Source organism: Haemorhous mexicanus, chromosome 2 (assembly GCF_027477595.1).
Source record: "Haemorhous mexicanus isolate bHaeMex1 chromosome 2, bHaeMex1.pri, whole genome shotgun sequence".
Lineage (NCBI taxonomy): Eukaryota > Metazoa > Chordata > Aves > Passeriformes > Fringillidae > Haemorhous > Haemorhous mexicanus.
The window spans coordinates 61,687,515-61,714,923 of record NC_082342.1 but is presented as its reverse complement, the minus strand read 5'-3'; the positions used below and the strand labels follow the sequence as shown (position 1 = coordinate 61,714,923).

At 40.4% G+C, this 27,409-nt stretch overlaps 1 protein-coding gene and 2 long non-coding RNA genes across 4 annotated transcripts in view; 1 reads left to right on the top strand and 2 right to left on the bottom strand.

Moving 5' to 3' along the window:
- The window catches only part of VWA8 (von Willebrand factor A domain containing 8), a 182,733-nt gene extending 169,868 nt beyond the window's left edge, over positions 1 to 12,865 (bottom strand). For both annotated transcript variants that reach the window (XM_059839092.1, XM_059839093.1), the window contains exons 1-2: positions 12,657 to 12,865; positions 285 to 362 (exon numbers count right to left, since the gene is read on the bottom strand). In XM_059839092.1, coding sequence (XP_059695075.1) covers positions 285 to 362; positions 12,657 to 12,801 — 223 coding nt within the window. In that variant the 5' untranslated portion in view covers positions 12,802 to 12,865. The remainder of the gene's footprint in view (positions 1 to 284; positions 363 to 12,656) is intronic.
- A 46-nt stretch (positions 12,866 to 12,911) lies between these two features.
- On the top strand, positions 12,912 to 19,513 carry LOC132323640 (uncharacterized). The gene is made up of 2 exons (XR_009485393.1): positions 12,912 to 13,316; positions 18,615 to 19,513. It is a non-coding gene; the product is annotated as an uncharacterized LOC132323640 (long non-coding RNA).
- LOC132323641 (uncharacterized) lies at positions 17,135 to 26,376 on the bottom strand. The gene is made up of 3 exons (XR_009485394.1): positions 26,201 to 26,376; positions 24,840 to 24,943; positions 17,135 to 17,244 (listed from the first exon to the last, which is right to left on the bottom strand). It is a non-coding gene; the product is annotated as an uncharacterized LOC132323641 (long non-coding RNA).
- Between the last annotated feature and the right edge of the window lie 1,033 nt (positions 26,377 to 27,409).

Below are 27,409 nucleotides of genomic sequence, written 5' to 3'. Positions count from 1 at the left end.
AATCCCTGAATAAGAACCTTTTTTAACAAAATAATTAAACATGCAGAAATTATTCTCTTACTGTCTCATTGACCAATGGGATAAGTTATATTCAAAGTTAAGATTCCTATACAACCAGCTGAACCAGAGATAAAGTAATGAAAAAGACAGCCTCCCCCAAATTGCATGCTTCCTCAAAATATATTTCTTAGATCATTTCAATAAAGTCAGGGAGGTGACTGAGGGAATAGAATTTTTTTTTAATAAAGCCTTTAAACTCCTTCAAAAGGAAAGCAGATCCTTACTGTAGTTCTGTGGAACAAGTTCTGGGTTCTTCGGTGTTTTGAGTTTAAAAGACACATCTCCAATAGTGACAGTATCACCTAAAATAAAGAAAATAAGTCTTTTAGTTCTTACATACTTAGATACTTTTAAATATTTAATGTCCTTAAAATTTAAATCTTAGGCCTGCTGTGGTGAGGCTGACTAGGCATTCACAAAGCAGCATCAATGTGTTTTTGTTTACTAATTAGGCTCTAATGCTTTTCAGTACATCATGTACCTGGACAATTCACATTTAATTAATATTACCTTTTCCTGTTTTTTCTTTTATTGCTGCTCTTAGAACCTTAAGCAGCTGTTGGGAGCTATGGAAATCAAGCCCAGTGTAGAACACAATTCCAGCTACCATTGTTGACTTACTGAAATTAAAACTTTAGCATGTTTGCCTGTAGAGCTATCACTGACAAACACTTGCAGGAATTATGATTTTCCTGAGTTTTTAAGCAGCCTGGAACAGTATTTGTTGGAGGTACAAAGTAACATATTCATGCCAGTGGGCCCTTCCTGCACTCTCTGACTATATGGCTGCAGAACCTGGCACCCTTCCAAAGTTTGAGGGGTCTCAAGCACTTCTTGCTCTGGGTTTCAACAAACATAAAGCATCTGGCCATTTTACATAATGGTCTCTTCACTAGGACCTGCCTGTCTTATCTATCTGTCTGCAACCACAGGCTTGAATTAAATTGCAGGGCATGTCCTGTGCACTTTCTCATGGAAATCAAAAGTGAAATCTAGTTTGCAGTACAGAAATGGGCAGGTACTGACACAGCAGCAGTCACGCTGAAAAACAGCATAATGCCCAAAACCCAGGAAAATGAGGTTTGGACTAGTAAGAACACCAAAGTTTATTTTCTTTCAACAGTTTGGGTCCCACAAATGAGTTCACAAGTATTAAGATGATGAAAAAAGGACAACTCCAGCAAAATGGCATTTTTCCCATTACTGTTGCTGAAGATAAAACCACCGCCACTGCACTGTAGTGCATGAGTGAGGATGAAGAGGATTGCTGGAGTAAGACTGCTGCACAGAGGCATAGTTTTGCCACAACACTGATTACGTCTCCTTTCCATGAACTGAGGCCAAGTTTTGGAACTATCTCAGGTGTTTATGCTTTTCTCAGGAGTGAGATGCAGAAAGTACAGAGCCCACAAACAAAATCAAACAGGGATCCAATCCTCTTGTAGACCTACCTGCCTCTTGTCCTCTTCTGTCCAAGAGGACCTAATCTACAGATGCCTATTGCCAGCACCATGAAAGAAGCCAAACAGTTTGGAAGACCAATGCTGGAAGCAGAAATGGAGATGATGGAGAAGCAGCCTGCCCAAATTAAAAGAGGCAACTAAAACTCTTCCCACACATGCAGTAGTGCTCCTTTCAGTCAGCCGTGACTCTAGTTTTACACTCAAATGCAGTACTCTTCCAGCATACCCAAATGTTACTGCTCATCTCACAGGACTGAGACCTCCCAGGTTCTGACATGGCTCATACAATTCATGGGAAATTACTAGATTTATAACAGCCAGAGTAGAATCACCTACAGTAACAAACAGGAAGCAATGAAGAAAGGCTTATAGCTGATTTCCTGCTAAATTGAAGGGCTTCACTAGAATTCAGAGACTGGGATTCACAGCCTGACATACATGCCTGCACATGAGTCTTTACATTGCTTCTGGAGTCTAAATAATCAGCCCTCTATTCTTCCCTAAAATATTGGCAAAGCTGGTGATTGTTCCCACATTTTATGCAATACAATATAATAAATTTCATGCAACAATACAGTTGGAGCAATACAGTGCTCCAACAGCTTGCCAGAAAGTGGGACACAATACTGCCATATAAAAGGCAGACAAGGATCCATCCCTGGTTCTCAGGGCAAGCAGAAATAAGCAGTTCCCACTCATCATGCTAGAACTAAGCACACTTTGATTGTGCAAGAGCCCAGAAGTGGAATGATTCCAAACAGAGCTGGGCTAAGCTAAGAATTAGGCAGCTGTCTAGCTGTCCTTTTCTGGCCCTTGCTGAATTTTCATTTCAAATGCACCAAAGAGCACTGTGCCCTCTCCAGCCTCAAGCATTCAAACACAGTCCAAAAGAAAGTCCTGCAATATTTTAGAGCCCTGGTCCTGACTCTGGGAACTCTTACATAAATTAAAGTCATTGAAAAATAGACACAAGAACTGCAGGGACTAAAATCTAGTCTTTGGCTATCCCGGTGTTTTTGCCCATTTCTTTGAGTTTTAAAGTAAGGAAAACTATTTTACTGACTAAGCATCATCTCCCTCTCCCTTTCTTCTACTGCAGTTCCAAGCTCACCCTTTCTCACTGGGGAACAGCTAATAGGGATCATAGCAGGGCACCAAGTTTTTGCCATCACACCTTTTTAATCTGGGCTACCCATGGTGATGGGATGAGGGGAAGCCATATGAAGAGTGGCTGAGGTCACATGGCTTGCTCAGCCTGGAAAAGAGGAGACTGAGAGGAGACCTCATTGCAGCTTCCTCATGAGGGGAAGGGCAGGGTCAAGAACTGATCTCTTCTCTCTGGTGACCAGGGAGGCATGAAGCTGTGTTGGGAGATTTAGGGAAAGGCTCTTCAACTGAGAGTATGACTGGGAACTGGAACAGGCTCCCCAGGGAAGTGGTCACAGCCTGACAGAACTCAGGAAGTGTTTGCATAATGCTCTCAAGCATGTGATGGGATTCTTGGGGCAAATTCCTGTGCAGGGCCAAGAGCTGATGATCATTGTGGGTTCCTTCCAGCTCAGTATATTCTATTCATCTATGGTTCTATGAAAATACCTCCATGTTGATGAAAACACCCTTGGAGCCCACTGCTTCCTGCAAAAGTTGACATCTTTCTCATTAGCTCAGCCTGGAACAATATAACATTCTAAAAAGAGCAGGTTGCCTTACAAATCCCTAAGAAATTAGTGACAGTTTATTTTCTCAGAATTCCCCAGCCAACATGCAATGAGACAAGAGTATATGATTAATTAGTTCCTAGCTAAAATCACCTCAGCTCAATAGTAAATAGTATTTCATGCATACACAGTCTTCTAAAACCCAGTAGGGCCAAGATGCCAAAACAACAAGATGTCAAACTTTTTCAATACATTGGGATGATAATATCACCTACAGGATAGAATTTCAATTACCTAGTTTATTAGCACAGTACTGAAAAGCCTTCATTGATTTCCTACACTCTCTTGAAAAAAAAAAAAAAATCAAACAAATCAAAACCAAGTTTTGACTAGGTGAAAAATGAAAAATGCATCACTTCTCATGGTGTTTATGTCAGTCCATATCATGCTAACTCTTGATCAACACATCTAACCATGTTCAAAAATCCCACAAGTATTCCAGACATCAATGGACCCTACAAAAAATGGACCCTTTCATGAAAAATGGACTGGGAGAGAACTATATGTAAGATGTGGTGAGAGCCAAGCACATAGGGTATTCAGCTTTTAATTGTTTGTTGCTACCTGGAGACAAATGTTGCCTCCAGCTTGCATCTGTCCAAAAAGCAAAAATATTAGCAGTGCTTAATAGAACCTTAAGCAATAATAAACCAAGACAGCAAAGTCCATTTTCCTAGCTAAACGAGCACAGGGAGGATTAGCCCACTAATCTTATCATGCCCGTCCACCTGGGCTACATTTTCTCATCTCAATTTGTTTCTTCTGTTGTTGTTTAAAAACTCATGTTTTGTTACTCCATTTCCACTGCATTTCCAAACCCTTTGAACAGAGATGTCATTCTGGACAGGCTCTTTCTAGCATTTCACCAGCTGGCAAGGAACTGATAACAGCCTTTTTGGTTAAATGGTGATGTTAAATCAGCAAAACCCGTAATTTGAGCACATGTATCCCAAATTGTTTGACTACATGGCAAATTATGGAACTGCCCACATATACTCCAACCCATTCCACAAGCTACTCCCACACTATTGTGGACAAGAGCTATATCCACAGGATTTTGTGATGGAGACTTTGTAGGCTGTATCAGGCTTGCTTGGGCAAGCAATGAAGATGTGCTTCTGCTTTCCTGTCTCCCACAGAGAAAAAAGTAACCTTAGATACCACAGTCTTTGGGGAAAACAGTGGGATACAAGTAGTGCATAATATACACAAAGAAACATGGCTGCTGAAACAAAACAAGAGCCACATTGGTCAGAACCCAAAAGGTAAAGGGGACATCCCATTCACAGGGCAGATAGGATACAGACACAGGAGGTCTTTTGAGAGCCTGTGCAATAGCGGTAAAAAATTGGCAGCACATAAAGATTGAAACCAGTAACACGATCCTGAAGAGACTGTCTGGAAAAAAAGAGATATGAAAAAGCCCCAATACGTGCAATGAGATCTTTCTACTGCATCTGAAAAAGACAGGTCTGAATTGCACCTCTGGCAATACAGAAATGCATACATGGACATATAGCTACCCAGGAATTGCAGAGCACTGAATGATATGCTCTCTTCTTTAGACCTAGATTTTATTAAGCAATATTATTAATCAATATTATTGTCTGTATCTGTTTCTTACAGTAACTGAGAAGAGCTCTTCAGACAAGCAGGCCTATTTCTTCTACTCAGTCTGAATAGAAAGGCAGCACCTCCAGCTCCAAGCCCCCGAGCTGCAGAGGAGGCAGCTGGAGGCTGGGAAGGCACTTTGGCAGGGCACCCCTGCAAGAACACCCTGTGCTTTTATTCTCCCCCAGCATCTCCTACTCACTGTTGGCCAATATGGAACAGTAGGTTTGACAGACCTTTGTTCTGACCCACTGTGGATGATGTGATGTTACAATCTCAGCGAGAAGGCTTCCTGAACATGCAGTCTCACTACGCACTTGGCAGGTTTGACTGATCTTAACAGCTAGTAAGTACCACACCAACTATCCTTCCTCACCTCTCTACCTCCCAAGAAGAGACTATTCCTTAATCCTACTATTTATTCCTCTATGCTGAAAAGAAAAAGGCACTGCTGTTTAAATTATTTACAGCAACACTGGTCAGACTGCACATCAAGAACCACACATTAAGAACTTAGAAAGTAGAAAGAAGTTTTATTCTACTTGCCATTTTTCTGGTAAAAAAACCTCATGAATATAAAAAGAATAAAATTAATACATTTAAAAGGCTATTTTGAAATAAAGAAATTAAGAAATCCTACTGTAAAAGAAAACAACCCGAAGAGATCTATACCTGTATTTAGGTTTTTGAGTATACAACACAAACAGTTCCAATCTCACATGTAAATCATATTTGTATTATCTTTTTTGTAAGACACTACAATGAAGCTTCAGGAACATTATGTTTTTAGGTTGCTGAATTTATTGCCTTCTGGCCTCTTTAGTCCTGAAAATAGGCGAGATTAACACACTCTCCTTAGTATACTGCACATTCACTTGTACACAGACCATCTGGTTTCAAGAGCCTGCAACAGCAAGAACATATTAAAACTGTGAAGGTGCTAAGCTCTGCTAATAATAATTTCCATGTGAGAAAACACACCTGTTAAAGTAAAGTCTGAAATCTATATCATATTCAAATGTATATTTCCAGGTCTTAATTTCATTCTAATGTGAAGGAGGGGAAAAAAAATGTGCTTTGAACTGGTATTTATCCAGCACACTTCCATAAAGAAACAGACAAGAGTGTCAGCTTTTACTAATCCTTGAAGAGCTGACTTATTTTGAAGAAACAGAAATGATACTTTCCAGGTTTATTCTTTTTCCTTAACTTTGCCAAATACACTATTAAGGGGAGGGAAAAAAAAGGCAGCCCTATAACTTATTTATTTTTTACATTTCATAGCAGCTCTTATTGGCCGTCTTTATGGCTGCAAATATTACATTCACTGAGCAACACTGTTACCTATTCTGCACCTCACATCAGTATTGGAAACCTCTCAAAGCTCAAAGACATGAATATGAGGGACAGAAACCTATTCCCTGCACTCACAAGGTTTAAGTTTGTTCCTTGACCACCAGTGCCTTCACACATAGTAGAGGTGGAGCTCAGCTCCTGTCAACAGGATGCTGCTGTCTGACAGCTGCTGCTGACTGAAATAGATGAAATGTTTACACAACAAAACCTATCTGAGCTACCCAAAAAAATCCAGTAAAGTTCTGGTTTTTTATAGGCAAAAAGAAATCTTTCCCTCTAAAAAACCAAAAACAACTGTTCCAAACTTAAAATTTGAATATTATTCAATCTCTACTCAGCCTTCTTCTTAAACCTTCTATTTGTTTAATTTTCAGGTTTGAAGCCAACATTAGATTTTTCAATTGTCTATTTTGGGCTGGCTAATGAGTGTCTTTACTGGTTACAGTCCAAGGTGTCATGAAACCAAAATGTTTACTCGAGAAACATTTTTACTCATTTTTCTGCATTAGTAAAAGATCAACAAAATGAATTTGAAATCTTATCTGACATTGATCTCTGCTCTCTGGTGACCAGTGATAAGACTTGGGGAAATAGCCTGAAGCTGTGTCAGGGAGATTTATGCTGGATATTAGGAAAAGGCTTTTCACCCAGAGGGTGGTCGAATCCTGGAACAGGCTTACCAGGGAAGTGGTCACAACACCAAGGTTGACAGAGCTCAAGAAGCATTTGGACAACACTCTCAAGCATGTGGTGGGACTCTTTTGATGTCCTGCACAGGGCCAGGAGTTGGATGCAATGAACCTTGAGGGTCCCTTCCAACTCAGCATGTTCTATGATTCTATGACCCAGCCATGCAGGAAGCATACAATCTTTATTTAGCAAAAGCTATTATTTGTTTACCCTGAAAGTAGGGAGTCTGATATTGCTCAATTACAAAAGTCTTATGAGGCAAAAAGTCAATTTTAAATGTTTCCTACCATGATGGTCTTACACAGACTTGATAAATTCCAGAATATCCCTTCTTAATACATTTACTATGTGAGAGAGGGGTTAAGCTGCCCATTTCATCAAATATCAGAACACTGCAGAAACACTGGTCATCTTCAACCTCAACATCAGTTTACTACCAAGTTGAGACCTGATGAGCTGTGGCTCTGTCTGACTGAATCGCAAAACCTTCAAGGATGGATGTTGCACAGCCACTCTAGTCAAACTCTTCCCCTGCTGCATTCAACCAGACATCACTGCAACCCCACAGCCTTTTCACCAAAGCTGTTACTCAGCCAGACTCTTCCTAGAAACACTTTAGTCCACTAGCAGATCTTCAGACTTAAACTTTCTGAGGTTTCTGTTGTCCCAGTTCTCAGGCTTATCAGGGTTCTTCTGGACTAAATGTCTGCACTCTGGTAAGATGGTAGGGATTTTGTCCCTACATACCAAATTGCACTTTTATTAAAACTCCTGCTGTCTGTCCTTACTTGCACTTTTGTATGTTCCCCTTTTGTGTTTTAGGTCATTGAGAAGTTCCCTGCTTGGCCAAAAAGGCCTTCTGCTACTGCTGAATGGTTCATTTCCGAGCTGCCATCAGTTTTCTTTAAAAATTTTCAAGCTCTCCTGTGCACCTTCCATCTTCATGGCTGTTATCCAAAGGATTCTACCTACCAATCTCCTGAATAAGTGAAAGTTTGCGGTCCTCAAGTCCAAGATCCTAATTCTGCTGCTCACTTTCCCAGCCTTCCTCCAGACGTGAAACTCAGTCACGTTCCAGTCACTGAGATCCAGGCTGCCACCTGCGACCAAACTGGTCACAGCTCTTCCCTACTTGAAAGCAGCAGACAAAGTGAAGAGATAACCCTAACCCTGGCATCTGAGTTACAAAATTTTTACCAACACAGCCTAGGAAGTACCAAGAGTGCACACACAATAACAGACTGCCCTCCTAGCTGAGGTCTGCATGGCTGAAATCCCCTGTGAGCATGAAAGCTCATGAGTGGGAGGTTACTGCTAGCTGTCTGTAGAAAGTGATATCCACCAGCTCCTCTTAGTCACACAGTAACAGATGCCCACCATATCACCAGTGCTCCCTTTCAAATCTTCTGTAGCCAATGCCACTTTTGTGAAAAATTAGCTCAGAGTGTTTTCAAACTGTACAAAGGTTTCTGAAGTACATTTTGCTCAGTGGAAAAAAAACAGACTATCTACTCTAAACTGAGCTTAGATAACAAGTACATCAGCATAATTTCAAAAATTAATTTCAGTCAAAAAGAATCTGCAACTGAAAATAAAAATAAATGTTTTTGAAATTTCACATTTACTGAAAAGCTATCCAAAATTGACAAAACAGCTTTAAAATTAGCTATGGCATTCCCTACAACTATCCTGAGTCCCTGAGTATGCCAAGCAGCTACAACTTCAATCTTACACATTAGGCTGGGCACAACTTGTAGAACACATCAACACATATCAGGCCTGTAAGAGTTGTTTAACAGAAAAAATTAAATTTCAAACAACAGGCAAATATTAACACTCAAACTATTTACTGACATCCAGCTATATACCAAAAGTGAAGCCCAGCAGAAGCTGACCTGACATTTTACCCCTTTGTTCCAGCTACATCAGCATGTCTAATAAAATACACTATTTTTTTACCATGAACCTTTTCTTTTCTAAACGTTAGAATAATTTGAAATAACCCAGGCATAACTCTGCAAACTTTCAGACAACTGGCTTTGAAAATTCCCATCCCCATTTGCTGCCTTCTGAGTTGTGCTGACGCAACAACCGTACACAAGGCTCACCATAAATCAAATCCCTGGAATCATTTCAGTCACCACAATGCAGTCCCCTAAGTACAGCTACGGAGGCAATGAACAATTATAGGAATGTCATGAGAAAGAAGAAAGAATGAAGTCTCTCTAAAAATAGGTTTTGCCAGCGAAAAAAAATATTGTCAGAAACACACTCTCAGCTGTCAACAAGTGAACCTCAACAAAGATAATGACACAGGTAAAATTGGAAAAGGCAATGTGCCAGAAAGCATTTACATCCATCATTAATGAGATCTTTAGTCTTTTGACAATGATAAACCTGGAAAAAAACCCAAAACACTTACAAACACACAGTCAAATTCAGAGCTTTCTTTCAGATTATAGATCTTTTACCAATCTTTTAGATCCTGTACACCAATGATGAACATTACAGGATTCTGAAGTGTGATGCAATTTTCACAAGTGACTGTATTTTACTTAACAGATACACTTGTATGTACTACTCAGATCTTTTAGGCCAGAAACACGAGTTTGATTAGGAAGGGGAACTGACCAAAAATTTCATATAAGGAAAGTAGAGGAAGTGAACAGGCAGTGCTACAGAAAAACAGCAAATGTAGCTAGTACATATATTGGTGGACATAAGTGACAAAGCATAAGTTATTTTATGTACACTGAGCCCAAAGCACACAAGAGACCTTCCTTTGCCTGTACTATCTAAATAGCAATGTTTTTTATTTTTCCAGCTCTTCAGTTTACATCCAATTCAGCTTTTGTTCCCTGTCATCCCTTACAGCAACTCCAATATTGTGTATTCTGTCAACTTTTTAAAAACATTAATATTACATATAGATTAAAATAAATGAATGTGAACTGAGTTTCACAGAACTCCATTTTATCCAGCTCCATTTTATCCAGTGCATTTAAACTAATTCACCACAAGTCTACAAAAATTTGATACTTTTTAGTCTTTTAGAAGGAAACATGAAACCCACATTAAAAATTATTCTGACAGCCTTCTACAACACTTGCTACTATAAACTGCTTCTCTCGTTAATAAAGTTGTGCAACCCCAAACCCTTCCTAGACATTCCCATTACCCTTGTGTCCTGCAGTCTCTTTCACTTTGAGACTTCTCTTAAGCTTTACCACTTGACAGCTTTAGCAACTCCTCCATAGCCCTCAGTGAACCAACAAGCCACATTCACTTTGCAAAGACTGAGCTGAAAAGCTAAGAAAGATGGCTTCTTCACATGTACCAGCACAGCATCAGGCAACAGTTCCTCCCTTACACTCAAAAGGTACCAAGACAGACAGTAAATCCTGTTTGGGATTTCAAACCTGACCTGGCAGGGATGTCACATCCAAATTACTGCCTACACAACAATTTGCTGTTTAGTTGACTCCTAACAGCTTCCAGCCTTTTAAGACACATTTTGTTTATTTATTTATGCAATCTCAACACCACTTACAACAAGAACTGTAATTACAGCAGCTGCACGGAAATAGCAAAACACATATGGCACAAAAAATTTCAGATCATCCTTTGTAACTTCAGTATCCTCTAAAAAATACTAGGGTCTGTAAGACGACATGCAAGCATTTAAAAATTCATTTAAAAAACACCCACAAAATAAAAAACCCAGTATTCTAAACATCAAGGTCCCAAATATGGAGAGTAAGACAGAGAGTACAATGGAACTGATAATGGAGCCTGATATCTTAGGTGTAATCAAGCAGAAACCATTGGAGAAACAGACACAGATAACTGCTCCCTGGGGTAGAAGTGATTAAGAGATATGTTATGAAACCTTGTAATGATTACCAGGTAACTGGGATCATGAAGAATGCGTTATCAATGTGAAATTGTGACCAAAAATAGAATACTATAGAAGTGTCATACAGGTAAACCGTATATAAATGCTTCATATTCTCAATAAAATCAGCTTCTGATCCAAATTCACAGACAAAATGGGAAGCACTACAAAGAATGAGATGTCTCAGGTGTTGGGAGGGCAAATATCCCTAATATTATCTACAAGATTCTCTAGTGCTTTGAGAATCTTTCTACCAAAACTCCTACCATCATTGATTGTAACTGGGGATACTCCTATTATTCACATATATACAGAGTGTATTCACAAATATCACTGAGTTAAACTCAGCTGCATTCCACAACACATTTAAAGTGATGAAATGATAGCTGCATTTGCTACCATTTTACACTGCTAAATTTCTTTTTCTTCTTAAGGTTACTTATCCCGACAAAGGGCTGAAAAGTGCTGAGCTATCTTCTTCAGGTGTTTGTTCTACTTGACTCACATCATTATTAACTTGTTTTCTTTCATGCTAATTTTTTTGATGGAAAATAACTCTAGTCTTTTTAGTACCTTTCACAAATAAGATATTATCTATTCACAAATTCTTGAAGGAATTTTATCGCTATCCATCCCTCAAAGACTTCCTTCTTGAGTAACTTTTCAGAAACTAAACAAAGAAATGAACTGGTTAACTACTAAACAGATTTTAAAATATTAACATGAAGAGAAATGGGATTAAAGGGGTGTAATTAAGAGCTAGAGCAAGTACTCCCCCAGCAGAATCACTTGCCGGTCACTACTCATCACTCACTCTGTACTTAGGAGTTTTGTTGCTTTTGGCATTCATCCTGAGAAGTGTCACTTATCACAAGCATATGTCACCCTTTCCCGACACCGCCTCTACTCGGCACAGGCCCATCACCTGTCTCAAAGGTCACCAGAGGATATTCCAGGGCATTTCAGGTCATTGCAGGCCCAAGGTGAACTCTCTATCTCATTACCATACGCTGCCGGCACAGTCAGACAAGCCCTGCGGCTCTGTCCCAGCGGGAAGAGGAAGCCGTGCGAGGCAGGAACAGAAAGCACGGCGAGATGGGACACACGCTCTGCAGGGCAGGGTGGCTCTCACAGGCACCAGCTGCAGGGCTGCCCCTTGCCTCACTGCGGCTGAAGGGCTTGGACCAGGAACTATCACGAGCCACAGTAAGCGTCCCTGCAAGCCTGTGACTGAACTCTGCCCTTTCCCCTCACGCCAGGTTGGAAAAGACTTCTGAGATCATCGAGTCCAACCTATGACCAAGCACCACCATGCCAACCTGACCATGGCACCGAGGGCACGCTCCTTAAACACCTCCAGGGATGGTGAATCCACCACGTCCCTGAAAAGTCCATTACAACACTTAATCACACCTCCTGCGAAGAAATCTTTTCTAAAGTCCAGTCTAAATCACCCCTGGTGCAGCGTGAGGCTATGCCCTCTTATCCTGTCAGTTGTTACTTGGGAGAAGAGATCGACCCCCACCTGGCTACACCCTCCTTCCAGGGAGTTATAGAGAGAGATAAGGTTCCCCCCGAGCCTCCTTTTCTCCAAGCTAAACAGCCCCAGCGCCCTCAGACACGCCTCATGGGACCTGCTATCCAAACCTTTCGCCAGCTCCCTTGCCCATCTCCGGAGCCCTGGCACTCACGAACATGAGACACAGGGGCGGCAGCGCAGCCTTGACAAGGACAAGCCCGCAGCCCAGGCTGGTACCTGCCCAGGCCTCCCCACGGCGCGGTGGCAGCGCCGGGGCTGTGGCCAGAACAGGGGCAGCCGGGAGAGGCAGCGGGGGCCGAGACACCGGGGCCGGGGTGGGTTACCTGAGCTGTGCAGCGCCCTGACCTCGGAGCGGCCGTACCGCGCCGCGGCCGCGCCGCCGCCCACCACCTGCCGCAGGAGCAGGCGGACCCTGCGCGCAGCGGGCCCCCCGGCCCCGCCGCCCAGGCACAGCACCCGCGACGGCATAGAGACCGCGGGGAGACGGGCACAGCCCGGGCACAGAGACCGGGACCGCCGCGGCCCGGCCGAGCGCGGGGGAAGGGAAGCGCAGCCGCACAAAGTCCCGCCGGAAACCGGGGCCGGGCGGGCGCGGGCCGGTGCCGCGGGGTGCGGGGACCTGGTGGAGCGGGGCCATGGCCCCACAGCCCGGGGCGGCCCCTCGGGAGGGTGCGAGAACAGAATGTTTTCTTTTTATACGAGGGGGCTGAACTCCGCAGCTGGGAAGGTTTGAAACAGCCCGGAGAGCCGGGCGCGGGCAGCGGCGGCCGAGGTGGATTCGTGCGCCGAAGGTTTTCTACCTCTGGTCTCTGACGGCCCTCCTGCCCCAGTGCTTCCCCTCGCCTGCCTTCTCGGGATCCAGGCATTTCGTACTTCAGGAGGAATTTGGGTTACTCTGGAGTGACGTTTGGCTTAGATGTGAGATTTTTGTAAAAGGTCACGTTGCAGAAATAGACTTCAAAACTGACTTATTCCAGCTAAAGGTAATGCTCTTGGATTTAAGTGAAAGCTCAGGAGTAAATTTTAGAATAATTTGTGGAAGGCTGAAGCTTTCACGATAACTAAGCCTAATTCCAAGGAAAATCCATTTGAGACTTGGTTCTCAGCGCCAGTAGAAAGATGGTGAGGGACCTTTGTGGAAGTAGAAGCCAGAATGAAGCCACCACCTTTAGCTGTACTTCAGGTTTTGGCTCTCTCTCAACCAGGAGGATTTTTCTCTTGTAAACCTCCCATTTCCTGCATGTTTCCAGCACTGAATAATTATTCCAAAGGAAAGTCATTAAAGTGGGAGCTAAGCATCAATTTAAACATAGACAACCTAGACTTCTAAGCCCCCATAAGATATTAGGAACTAGGAATGTTGCCTTGTCCTAGACGTTTCTGCAGCTCAATGTTAGGTGCATTAAACACTTATGAGATGTAAAATTTCAACTCTTCAGCATTTCCTGTTGGCTAGGGTATTGGTTAGGTCTAATTTCTATTCTTAGTACCTAATATAGGTCTGTGAACCTGTTTTCTGGGTCTAAGGCAGGATAAACTAAATTGAAACATCCTTTTATGGATATTGCCCTAATTTCTTTAAGCTGAAGATCACAAATGCTGGAGGCTAAAGATAGGCTAAATAACAAGAAGGTCTGTTGGAACAGACTAGAAGGCCAGTGAGGCAAAATTACAATGGAATGGTTTATGAATATATCTTAGCAATCTGGGATATTAAATTAGAAGACTACATTTTTCCTCTTTGTCATAGCTACATAAAGAAGAATAAATAGCAACAGATACGCAAGCGATTAAATGCATCACCTGAATGCTGAATAGGTTTTGTCCTATGCTGAAAATAAGGAGACATTTCAGTTTTGTACAGATTCACAGTGTTTTTACAGTGATTTCACACTGTGAATGTACAAAGCCTCCTTTTACCTCTGTGTGTGTTTATGTAGATGCACCTGTCAAGCTAAATGCTTTAAATTTCAGCCCTTTCTGAGTCATGTATCTATAAAATGTTTTACTTTTTAAAGCATTGTCTTAAAATTCTGAATTAATCAACTTTTCCAAAACTTCAAATTCAGCTTGAAGTTCAGCCTCCAACTTTCCATCTGCAGCTAGAGAAAACTATACTTACTGATTTTCAAACCGTTGCTGTGAAAGATATAATGGAAACATAGTTATCTCTGTGCATAATTGTGGATATGGTAATTTTGTTGCATGTATACATGTGTACACAAACACTTAGATGCACAACTTGAATGTTGCACTGTTTTTAGGTTATACACTCAGTCCTTACAGCACTCAAAATTTAATGTAATTGTGTGGATGCATAGAATCAAGCTTTTTCTTGTATAGGTGTGAAATTTTTATCTGGCTGTACAATATGAAATTATTGCTGGAGTATGGCATCCGCCTCACTTGCTAATCATAAGTGATGCATACAGGATTTGCATATCTGGTACTTGCTCAGTCCTCTCTGTGGAAAGCGTGATTCTGTCAGTGGTTCGATGCTGTCATGAAGTGGAAGGATTTAGCAGTCTGCATCTGGTGTGTTTGTGAAGGCTTTCAGCAAGATTTACAGCACTGGTAACAAACAGCAATTTCATATTTTCGTTCCCTGACTTAACAGCACTCTTATTTGGAATGTCAAGTTTCTTAACAAAAATACTTTTCCTTTGATAAACAGAAAAGAACTTACTCCAAAGAGTGAGAGCTCTAAAAGCATCCCTCTGAGTTGACAGTTTCCAGACTATTCTTTCTAGTAGCTGTCAAGTAGTTCTAGCTGCAAGACTAAATTAGACACAGGTGCAGACTATAAAGAACAATGCATCATCTCTGCCTAGTTGTAGTCAGTTCTCCTACACCAGAAGAGAGAAGCTGAGATGAAATCCTGGCTTCATCTGAACTTCGTAGGAAATCTCCCACTGAATGCACTGAGGCCTGAATTTTACTGAAATGGTCTGGCTGGACTACAATAATAGGAGTAAGTCAGTCTTCATTTACTGTTAAAGCTTTGTCTAGAGGGTAGGTCTAACATTAAACTCCTTTGAAACTATGAGAATGTGAAGAAATAAAAAAGGGAAGTCTCTTAGAATTCATACAATTCCCTAGTGATGTGGATTCCATCTGGTGATACTAACAGAGAAAGTCATGCCATTAATGGATGCAGGCCTTCCTTACCATTAATTTTCCTGAGATCAAGAGGATACTTCTGTATAATTTCTTTTCAGTTAGGCAAAATTAGCTTCCTCGGATTAAAACTTAGAGTTGTTCTCCCAAATTAGCTGTAGCTGCCTTAAATAGTAGATGTAGAGAGAGACAGACTTGTTGTGTATCAATTTTGAACAAATATAACTGTTATTTCCATGGAGCCACTCTAATTCACTCCAGTGAGTCTTTGATATACCAGAAGGTGCTTCTCTTGTATGACATTGATTTGTAACTATATAAATCAAATAGAAATGGAAATACACAGCTGTTTCTTTGTTGACTTGAATCCTAAATTTGTCCCCTTGTTTAATCCAAGTTGATATAAAAAATAAATGAGTCCACCAGTAATATATGCAGGTTCTAATGTAAAATGTCTCATCTAGTTCTTGCTAAACTGACTTTCATTCATTATGTCTTTCTCTGTATCCAATCCATTATTAGACTATCCACCTTTTTCCTCTGCACTCTTATAATATAAGCAAGAGTCAGTGCTATAATTCATTCTACAAGTGGTGTTTATGATAGATTTCCCACCCCAGAGTGTATCATTACTACCTTTCTTGTTAAGGGTTGAAAGATTTTTGCTATCTCTTTGTATGGCAACTTCCTTCAAGAAATTAAAATCCACTCTATTAAAATCCACTCTATTAGCTTTCTTGGTATCTGTTCAGGCCCCTCTGTCTCTGACTTTTTCTTTGCTGTTTGCACTGTTACACTGAACTAAAACAGTGAGTAAGGTTAAAATCATTACTGATTTTTGTAAGAAATAATAACATTAAAGTACGGAGGTTCTTGCCACCTGATGGCTGAGTGGAAGGTTGACATAAAAGCCTCTAGCTACTTGGAAGTACATTTCTTGAAGATCAGTATTACAGCCAGAAGTCTGTTGGTTTTTTGGTTTTTTTTAAGGAACGCAAGGTAAGAGAAGTGAGAACTCTTCTGACTGGCAGTGCACATTTGAATATGTGTTACAGTATAAATGCTTAGAGAGTATAAAGGCCATGAGTGATGGCATCTGTAATTTCTTATGCCAAATTCCATCTGTTTTCAGTAGTTTGTTACTCCACCATTCTTTAATAATTTGGGCAGAAATTTTTCATGCTGGATTTCTGCCGCAGGCAGAACACTTCTTTTGAAAACTTGAACAAAAATAGCTTAGCAACTTTTCAAAAAAGAAAAGAGAAATGTTTTACTCAGGAGCAGCTCTAACCCCTACGTGACTGGGAAGGGTGCATGGCTGAACAGCCACATCACATGAAGGAAATGCTTACTGCTTTCCCTGTTGTTACTGGAAAGTGGAGGGGAGAGTAAAGATTAAAACCTTTGTCCTGCCTGATAAATCTACATCTGGTTTTAGCCACCTGAAAATCGTTCTAAAATTAGGTACTTCACCATACTTCGCTTTTAGATCAAGGAGTAGAGTTCTGCTAAGATGCGAAGAGAGTCATTCTGGTTTCAGAAAGATGCTTTTTCATGACACTTTTTTTATTTTTTTGTATGTGTGAATCATGGGTTTCTGAAAACTGGGGAAATATATAATAGTTTAACAGGTAGGTCAACATACTCTGTTTATATGAAGGATGATCTTCTAGAAGACTGCAGTGGTTGAGCCAGACTTTCCCCTCTTTATTTCTCCTTCATGACCAGAGAGCACTTCAAAGACACTGATGTACGTTCTGTGCTTCTTCAGAGCAGATGGATCAGGAACCAAGCCTAAAGGGACAGTTAGAAAATGGTGAATTAAGTGCAAGGAACCTGAAGGGGAAGGGGGCAGGGGAGCATGAAACCATTACATGGATGTTGGGTGAGAGTAAAAAGTTATCACAGAATCACAAAATAAGCGAAGTTGGAAAGGACTCTCAGGGATCATCAAGTCCAACTACCTGCCCTACACAGGACATTCCCACGTGTCACCCCATGTGCCTGAGAGGGTTGTCCAGACACTTTTTAACTGTCAGGCTGTGATCACTTCTCTGGGGAGCCTGTTCAGTGCCCAACAACTGTCTGGCTGAAGAACCTTTTCCTGATATCCAACCTAAACCTCCTCTGACACAGCTACAGGCCATTCCCTGGGGTCCTGTCACTGTCACCACAGAGCAGAGATCAGTGCCTGTCCTTCCTCTTCTCCTCATGAGGAAGCTGTAACTGCAGCGAGGGCTCCCCTCAGTCTCCTCCAGGCTGAACAGACCAAGTGACCTCAGCTGCTTCTCATACATTTTCCCCTCAAGGCCCTTCACCATCCTTATCACCCTTCTTTGGACACTCCCAATGTGAGAGTGTTTAATGTTTCTCACATATTGTGGAACCCCAAACTGCACACAGCGCTTGAGATGAGGCCACCCCAGCTCAGAGCAGAGCAGGACAATCCCCTCCTTTGCCTGCTGGTGATGCTGTGCCTGATACCCCCGGGGCACGGTTGGCCCTCCTGGCTGCCAGGGCGCTGCTGAGTCATGTTCAACTTGCCATGGACCAAGACCCCCATGTCCCTTTCCATGGCACTGCTCTCCAGCCTCTCATTTTCCAGTCTGTCAGTACATCCAGGGTTGCCCCATTCCACGTGCAGAATCCAGCACCTGTCTTTATTAAACTTAATATGGGTGATGATTCCCCAGCCCTCTGATTTGTCCAGGTCTCTCTGCAGGGCCTCCCTGCCCTCAAGGGAGTTAACAGCTCTTCCCAGTTTTTTATCATCTGGGAGCTTGCCTAGTATCCCTTCTAGTCCTGTGTCCAAGTCATTTGTGAAGAAGTTGAAGAGGGCAAGGATGGAGCCCTGTGGAACCTCCCTAGTGACACCACTCTGATGTCACCCCATTCACTACAACCCTTTGTGCCCAGCCTGTGAGCCAGTTGCTCACCCACTGCATGATGTGTTTATCCAGATGCGAGCTGGACATTTTATCCAGCAGGACCCTGTGAGAGACAGTATTAAAAGCTTTACTTAAATAAAAAAATATTACATCAACTTGCTTCACTTGATCAATCAGGTGAGTTAACTTGTCATGAAAGGAAATTAGGTCTTATAAATGGGACTTTTCTCTCATGAAGCCATGCTGGCTGTGACCAATGACTGCATTGTCTTTCAGGTGTTTTTCAATAGTAACGAGGGATGAGGTTAAGACAGAGGTTGAAAGGACCGTGACCACTGTTTTACATCTCCTGAGCACCACTGGAACCCCCAGTATTCTTCTGCTTACAAAAATAGTTGTGAAATCCACTGAAAATATACTCAACTGGTTCACTCATGGTGTTTGTCTGAGTGGTAGGGGCATCTCTGCTCTTCTGATGATGTGTTGCTTGGACTTTGAGGCAGGAGGGTTGTTTTTATTTGATTTCTGTACTTGTTATTTCTTTTAATAATTTTTATTTCTGTAATTTTTATTTCTTTTTGTTATTTCTTTCTTCTAGAAAAACTGAAAATGCTGCAGTAAACTAATATGGCAGAATTGCATGAACTGCATGAAGTCAAATGTTCAGGAATTAAATACTAAAATGGTATTGTTACATTAAGTATAACAAAATTGTTGATGTATAACAATATGTGTCTAATATAACTATATTGTTATCGTTGCTATTGATACAAAATTTTCTTACAGAATTAGTAAGATGACCAGACAGTGGGGTTTCACTGGCTTCACAGGTTTTAGATTGGCAAAGCCTAGCATGCGTTAACAATGCTCATGTATGAGCTAATGGATTTAGGGAATACCTAGCATAGTGTTAACACTTCAGGTGTTAGCACTTCAGCAAAGACAATGACCCCTTCAAAAAGAGAGAGACTGAAAATCCACACATTGAGATCCTGCTGCTGTCTCACCTCCTGAAGAAGACAGTACCTGGATGCTGAATACTACAGTCTGAGGAACTCAGGGATGTGTGTTTAGAATTATAGACTAATTTAGGATGGAAAAGACCTTTGGATTGAATCCATCTGTTAACACAACTCTGCCAAGTCCAGCATTAAACTGTGTCCCTAAGCACCACACCTACATGTCTTTTGAGTACCTCTACCTCCCTGGACAGCTTTTTCCAATGCTTGTCAGCTCTTTGTGAAAGAATTTTTTTTTTTAATTTTCAAACTAAACCTCCTCTGTCACAACCTGAGGCTATTTCCTCTTGTTCTATCACTGGTTACATGGGAGAACAGTCCAGCCCCCATGTGTCTATGGCCTCCTCTCAGGCAGTTGTAGAGAGCAATAAGGTCACTCGTGAGCTTCCTTTTCTCTGGGCTGAACAACCCCATATTCCCCAGCTGCTCCTCCTAAGACATCTGCTCCAGACCCTTCACTAGCTTTGTTGCCCTTGTCTGGACACGCTCAATGTCCTTCTTGTACTGGGATGCCTGAAGCTGAACACAGGATTCAAGGTGCAGCCTCACCAGTGCCGAGTACAAGGGACAATCCCTGCCCTGGTCCTGCTGGCCACACTATTCTGATACACATTAATCATCAATGTAGGGTATCAGCTCACTTATATTTTACTTGATTTATCTGTACTTGCATCAGATGGATGTTTACTGTTGTCCTTCCTGTGTCCTTCTGGCTGTCATGATCCTCTAAAACAAATCTGGTATCCTCTTCACCCACCTCAACACTGGTGTAAAATATCTGTCAAACAAACCTCACTGGTTTGTATTTAGTGTTTGAATTTATAACTGGAGTGTTATGCAACTCTACACCTAGCTGGTTAGTATAATGGGCAGGTAGTATCTGGTAAAATACACTAGTTCCATCCCAGTCTTATGTGCCTATATTCTAAAGCTTTTCCAGATGCAGCCCACAGCTCAAAAACAGCCACAAAATGTTGGTAGAGCTGTTAATTCCTTAAGAGCTAAGCAAAATCTGATCAATGATTACCTGAAATCTTTATCCCTTTTCATGTTGAAATAGTAGGTTTCCTTTTCCCCTAAGTTATAAACAACTTGCTTTTCCTAATGATTATGTCTCAATGGACTGCCTTTTGCTGTCTAGAGAAGATTGCACAGAATAACCTTCAAAGTGTCACTGGTGGCATGTGCCATTGATCCAACATCATCAGTAAAATGCCAGATTTCCTAAAGGCAGGAATAATGTTGCTCCTCTATAATTCAGCATAATCCCTGTGAAGCACAGGCTAATTCCATGTATCACAAAGGTTAAGTTTCAATAAACTGTGAGGCAATCTCACAAGCTCATATTTTCTGTTAATGAATACAGCTTTGCCATACTCCAGCTGCTGAAGTTACAATAGTGCAGTAGAGCCTGAGGCCTTTTATTGGATTTACATATTCCCAAAAGGTGAAAATACTTATTGCCTCATTTCTGAACCTTTCACCTCTCTGTAGTCATTACTTTTATGTAAAATTGTCAGCACATCTGGCTGGCCACAGGGCAGAGCTATGAGTGGCACACAGTGAAATATTTACTTCAGAAGGAAAGCTGAGGTGAGCATCCAACTGTTCCACTTAGACATTAATATTCCAAGTCCTTGCTTAAGGGAGCTGCCAATGAATTCCCTGCTGGCATATGTTCTGGGTCCATCTAACAGAAGAGTTCATAGTCAGCACCCTGACCCTTTGACCTTGTCAATGTAAATAAAATACACAAAATTGTGCCTTCTGTGCTGTCATCTGTGGGATGAGGCATTGTGGCCCACACGTCATGACTGCATTAGCATTACATGAACACAGAATGAAAACCTTCACAGGCTATACATGTACAAAAATGCAGATTTAAAATAGCTCTAAATGACCTGGTCTGAGATTTGAAATCCCACAGAGTTGTATTAATATAATATCTTGTGTGTAATATAAATTAGAATTAATGACATTACTCTTTTTTTGGGAATTTTAAACTGAAAATTGATTAAATCTTTTTTTAAAGAATGGCCTAAAAATTTTGAAAAAAATTAAAAAAAAAAAAAAAAGCCAGCTGTCATGCAGTCTTGATAGGATTTTCTTTCTAAAAGAAAGGACCTTGAAGATGTTTGTCATTCATCTCTTAAGTCTACATCTGAAGTGAAGCATGATCTTTACTTTCTTAGGACAAGACTATTTAACACAGGTCCTCCCGGGAAACTCCAACTTCACTAGAATTCTCTTAGTGTTTTTAATACAGCAGCATTATCTTTTATACAATAGGCAAAGACAAACCTTTAACAATCTGATTGTTGTTTCAGCTCTTTTTTTACTTTTCTGTTACGTTCAGATGAAATAGTTCAAACTGAAAGTTAGAGACATTTACCGCATGAACCAAGGATAGATTCCAAAAGAAGAGGCAGGAGATACAAAAACCTCTTTCTTTTTAGGTCAACCAGAATTTCAGTGTGTGTGACTATGAAACTTTCACTTGTTCTTTTTGAAGTACTGTAGCTAGCTATATAATTTTATCAGACAGTCTGTCTGGGGAGATTCAATTTTATGACAAGTGAAAGAAATGTGAAAATGGTAATTATGAGGAGATTAACTGTACACTGTTAGCTCATACATTAGGAGGTGGATTTTTTCCTTTGTTTTATAAGTGGCTGTATGGTAAAATTAACACTTTTAAAGTCCACAATGGAGCCTTTTAAATAAGAAAAGACCTCAAGTTCCTCTGAATTTATTTTCAGAATTGAAATATGATATCTGTCTGAGTAGGACAGATATACCAAACCCATCTAAAATTTCACTTGCTGTCCTCAGCAATGGTCTTTTTCTGTCCTAATATCTTAAATGGATTAATGTTCTAAGAATGCTTAAATGGGATTTTGAAGCTTTTGTTTACACTTGGGACAATATTCCTCTTCATTGACAAATTTTCTCTCAGTGTTCATTGTTGGTTCTTTCTGAAGGTCAGTTTAAGGACATCTTAAAAGCCTTGCCTCCATTTCTACTTTTATTTCCTTGCTTCATAGTGTGCTGAAGTAGTTCAAGAGTAGCACAAAGCATGTCAGATGCAGTTTTGTCTTCAAAAGCTCAGAATTTAAGGGCTTAAGCCAGTTTGCATGCAATTAGTCAGTCATACTTTGATTTCAAAGAATGAGTACAGTTATTCAAGTGGGTAGGCGTTAGCAGAATCGGTCCAAGGAGAACAATTACACAAGTTCACAGGAGAGAGGATTTTTTTGTTAAAACTTGAGAGTGCTTTGGCTGTGTTTTCTATTGCACAAACAGTAGCTGACAATCTAATTACCACTATGTTGTGTGCTGTGGAAGCAGAGAGTACAGCAGGTAAGAAGGGAAGGTACTAATGCCCTCTTATGCAGCTTTTCATTCCAGATCAGCCCCTGAAATCCCTTCCCAAGTAGACAAAAAAAGGGAGTGGGAATGGGTATGAGCTCCTCTCTCCACTCTCTAAGCTGGTGCAAGATGAATCAGCTCACTGCCATGTGAGGGAACAGGCCCAAGTAAAAATGTGGTGGCTTAGTATCTCAGTATGCATGAACTTACAGTGAGATTTCTTGCTATTGTTCTTAATTTTTATTCCCATAAGTATTAGAAGGAATTTGAAGAAGGGGAGGTGGGAGTTCAGTGAACAGGGAACAAATAAACCTGGGTGTAACTTCACAAGTAGTTTAAAGAGCAGCTCACACAACTTATCTAACTTCAGATTTAATTGTGCAGCTAATTGCTTAATTACAACAAAATCTATTTTATGTCCTACTTGAACAGCAGTATTATCTGGGTTGAGGACAAAAGGAAAGAAAATCAACAGTATAATTTGAATGTATTCACAGGGAGAAACTTCTACTCTGGAAGAGTTGTGCCCCTTCAGACGTAGCAGTACCAGTGGTCCTGAGATTTTCCTTCTTCAGATCTGTGTTTGCAAACCTGAAACCTTTTCCTTGCCTATAAAATGCAGCAGTCACAAAGATGTTTGGCAGCCTGTGCTAACACTAATAATATTCAGCAATAGTTCAACTATCGGGTCTTATTTGCTTCTTCCATTCCCACCTTCTCTTTGCCAAGTCCACTTTTTTGGCTGCCCTTACACTCTTTTGTAGTGTAAGATCTTTGAGGCAGGAAATAAGCCTTTTTGCTGTGGTTTATAGATGTTGAACACAGAAGGGCTCTGATCCACCACAGAAACACTAAGATCATGCTGCAGATGATACAAATAAGCCCAAGAGAGATTCTATGTTGGTATAATTAAATATATTCTTCCCCTAATTACATATGGATTCTTTGAAAAATAAGACTAGGCCACATTGTCTTATATTCATCAAGCAATAGAATATATCTATGTTGCTGAAAGATGATACTTGCTAGAGGCTTAGACAAGGCATTCCATATTTGTGACATGAGTTAACTGTGCCTAGCTTTATTTTGTTTCACCAGGTCTTAATTTAGACCACTTAAAAGGCTGCTTTACATAGGCCTCTACTTGTCCAGTGCCTGAAATCATCTAGAAGACAGAAGAATGACCAAAAAGCAATACAGTATAATTGTATTTTTTAAGATGAGAAGAGAATTGAGAATACTTTGCATGAATTGTAGCCCAGACAGCTGATACCTGGGGCAATAGGAAGAAATATAAGTTTAAATGATGCAGTCATCAGGAATGAAATAGAGTAATTGCTGTGTATAGATTATTCAATTATTATAATAACATTATAGCCACACAATACCAGTGATGGAAAAATTAAAAATTGAAAATAAAGTATCTGCTGACACACAAAAAGGGGTGATCCACTAGAGGGAGACAAACTGAAGAAACTATTGCAGTTGAAATCATCAAAGAAATTAGGTGGAACAAACAGGGAAAGTGTTTAGACAACTAAACATAGCGAACTTTTTTTTTTGTGTGTGTGTGTGTGTAAGTAAATAGGCATTTTTACTTCTCCTACTTCCTTGTCAGTATCAGGAAATGCGGAATTTAATTTTGGTTTCTTGCCAAGTGTGTTACCACTTGTGCCACTAAAAATATGACATCTGTATTTTACCAACCCTATTGCTTGGTTCTGTAAAGATTTCTAATTATTAAAAAGCCCATGAGAAAGAGCCATCATTTATATTCTTTCTGTTTCTTGATGGAAGAAATGAGTAGTCCAAAATATCTTTAATGATAGCAGTATTTCAGATTGCTTTTATAGCTCCCAGGGTTTGTAAACAATTGTTTAGCAATCTTTTAATTCAACAGGTTGATCAACATACAAAGTCCTCCTGACAAGTAGGTGAAATACAGGATTTTAGTACAAGACTGACCAAGTTGGTTAGTCCCACTTTATGTGGTGGATTAACCTTGGCCAAGTGCCAATACCTACAGAGATGCTTGTTTATTTCCTGTTTCATGTGAGAGGGGGATAAATGAGTTGCTGTGTGGGTGTTCAGGTGTTGGCTGGGGGTCACTCACCACAATCCTCCTGGATCTGGTACAAAAGCCTTCCTCATCTCAACAAGGTATTGATGCTTTCTGCGGTGACAGTGCATATCCTGGGTTGCCCAGTGCTGCTCTAACTGGAGGAAATAGAAACATCACCAAAGTTTGAGCAGAAGCTCCACATTATACTCAGAGAAAAAAACCAGACAGCCTGAAAGGACACTCACTTCCTCTTAACCTAAGGCAGGTATGGTTCAGATGAATTGTTTCTTTGAAACATCTGTTTCCTTCCAGTGGGAACTTTGCCTCACTAGCTCAGGTCAAATGAGTTTCTTTAGACACCCAAAGGCAGGTGAGGTGAAGCCAATTAACTACCTACATCTTTGTCTGATTTGGTCTTTTTTGTACGCATTTGAAACCTCTTCAGTTGTGACAATAGACATGCCCTGTATTCTAGTTCCCCCTTATCACAGAATTAAAGATTATCCCCTACTTTTGCTTTTATGTTCTCAATGTTTTTTTCCTGTGTTCTGACACTATTTTTAACAATACATACCTCTCTCTTTGGTAGCAGTTATTACATATATTAGCTGTCTCCTGGTTAAGCTGTGGGCTGAGAAGGCCCAGCAAAAGAAAAAAAGCTGAAAATTCATCTGTGACCTGAGCTAAATTTTCTCATGCTTCTATGCTTACTTTCCCAATTCATAGCTAATCACTATATGTAGCTCTAAGTACTTGCACTCCTCTCCCTTTGTTGATGAAAAGGATTTTTTTTGTTGAGGAGCAGAAGGAAAACTTTCCTTGTTTGTCAGGACAAGATACAGAAACTGCCCCACTTCTATCCAAAGAAATCCAATATAAATGTGTCTCATTGTTTGAAACTTTTAGAGTATTTCTTTTCATTGGGTTTTTTTGGCACAACTGGAAGACCTAAAGTTTTGAAGAAATAGAACTTTGCTCAGGAGTCCAGTGACACCACTGCATGGCTAAATATGACCTATATTTTATATCCATCCTTCTCTCCTTCCTTCCTTCTCTCTCTACCACTTTTCTCCTTTATCTGATCCTCCTTCCTTTCCTTCTTTATTCCTTCTCTCTTCCCTTCCTCCTCTTACTGCTGCTCTTCCAAGCCTTTTAATCTGCCAACTGTTTTTTGTTTCCCACATAACCACACAACTTCTCAACATTCTACTTTTCTTTATACTACCTCTGTTTCTTCTGCTGGACTGCATTATCACTGCTACTCATGCATTGCACATTAGAAATCCCACTTCTAAACAGTGAGTTTGGATTCAAAATCTTGATTGAGGGCAGGGCTCCATCTCATCTTACTGAAAACAGCGGACTTAACTCTGCCTAAGACAATCCAACCCTAACCCACATTTGAGACTCACATTAGAGCACCGCAGTAAGTTCTGCAACTTTTAACCTGAAAGGCAGGAAGTTACTGAAAAACAAGCTCCTGTTTTGCAGTCCCAGTGGATAACACCCACTTGGATGAAGTTGCCATCTGTTGTTTTCTTGGGTTATGTCAGAATATGTGAAATAATCTGGAAGAGAGAGAAGCAAAATGACAGAAAAATGCAAGATGGAAATAATGTCTGGAAAATTACTGCTGGGATTCTACAAAGCAAGACAGGGACACAAAATATTCTGGTTTAGATCTGGAAAATACCTGCTAGAGCAATAAATGTGATTGCACCAATCATCAGACTGTGGCAGGAGTATAAATAAAGCTCCCTGGCTGCCTTAGATCCAACACTGTTATTATTTATTTCTTTTTTGTATCATTTCCTAAGCATAAATGGACTGAATACTGTCAGTGGAAAATGGGACCAGAATCATCAAGAAGGACAGGTAAAGAAGCAGCTAGAGTGAACAGCATGTGGACCTAATAGTGTGACATTCCCATTAGCCTCTTCCTTCCAGCAAAACTGAATTGTAATAAAGAATCTAGCCTGCACCCTATAGCCTGTCTCTAGTTACAAGGCAGGAAAAGGGGACAATTGGAGATATAGGGTTACTGTCAGAAGTTTCATCAGTTTAGTGATACCACATATATTTTCAGTTTAAATAAATTTAAATTTTAAATAAAGTGGTTTAAGATTCAAAACTAGATAATATGATCTCTGCTGGTGAAAATTAAATAATGCTGTTTATCTTCAGAAGCTTTATTTGTTGTTTTTTCTCCCTCCGCTGTCAAGGAGTGCACATCCATAATATACAAAGAACATACAGATATATATTATGTGCAGTATTGCACAAGACCCAAAACTGCTGTATTGTACAGAACATACATGTCCTGAAAATATTTTCAGAAATGTTTAATAGCAAATTTTTCATCAAACTGTTATATCATGTTGTATATGGAAAGAAAAAGACTAACACAGAGGCAGTTAATTTGTTAGCTTCTGAATTTAAGCAAACACTTAATATGCCACTAATATTTATTGTTTTTATAAATGTTAGGCATGTCTCTAAGTGGTATTTAAATCTGATTCTCTTAAGCTGAAAAAGTTTTACTGACTCAATGATACAAGCATTTCCTGAAAAAGGAGGACATGTTTCCTGTATATTGTTAATATTTGACAGCACTGATCCTA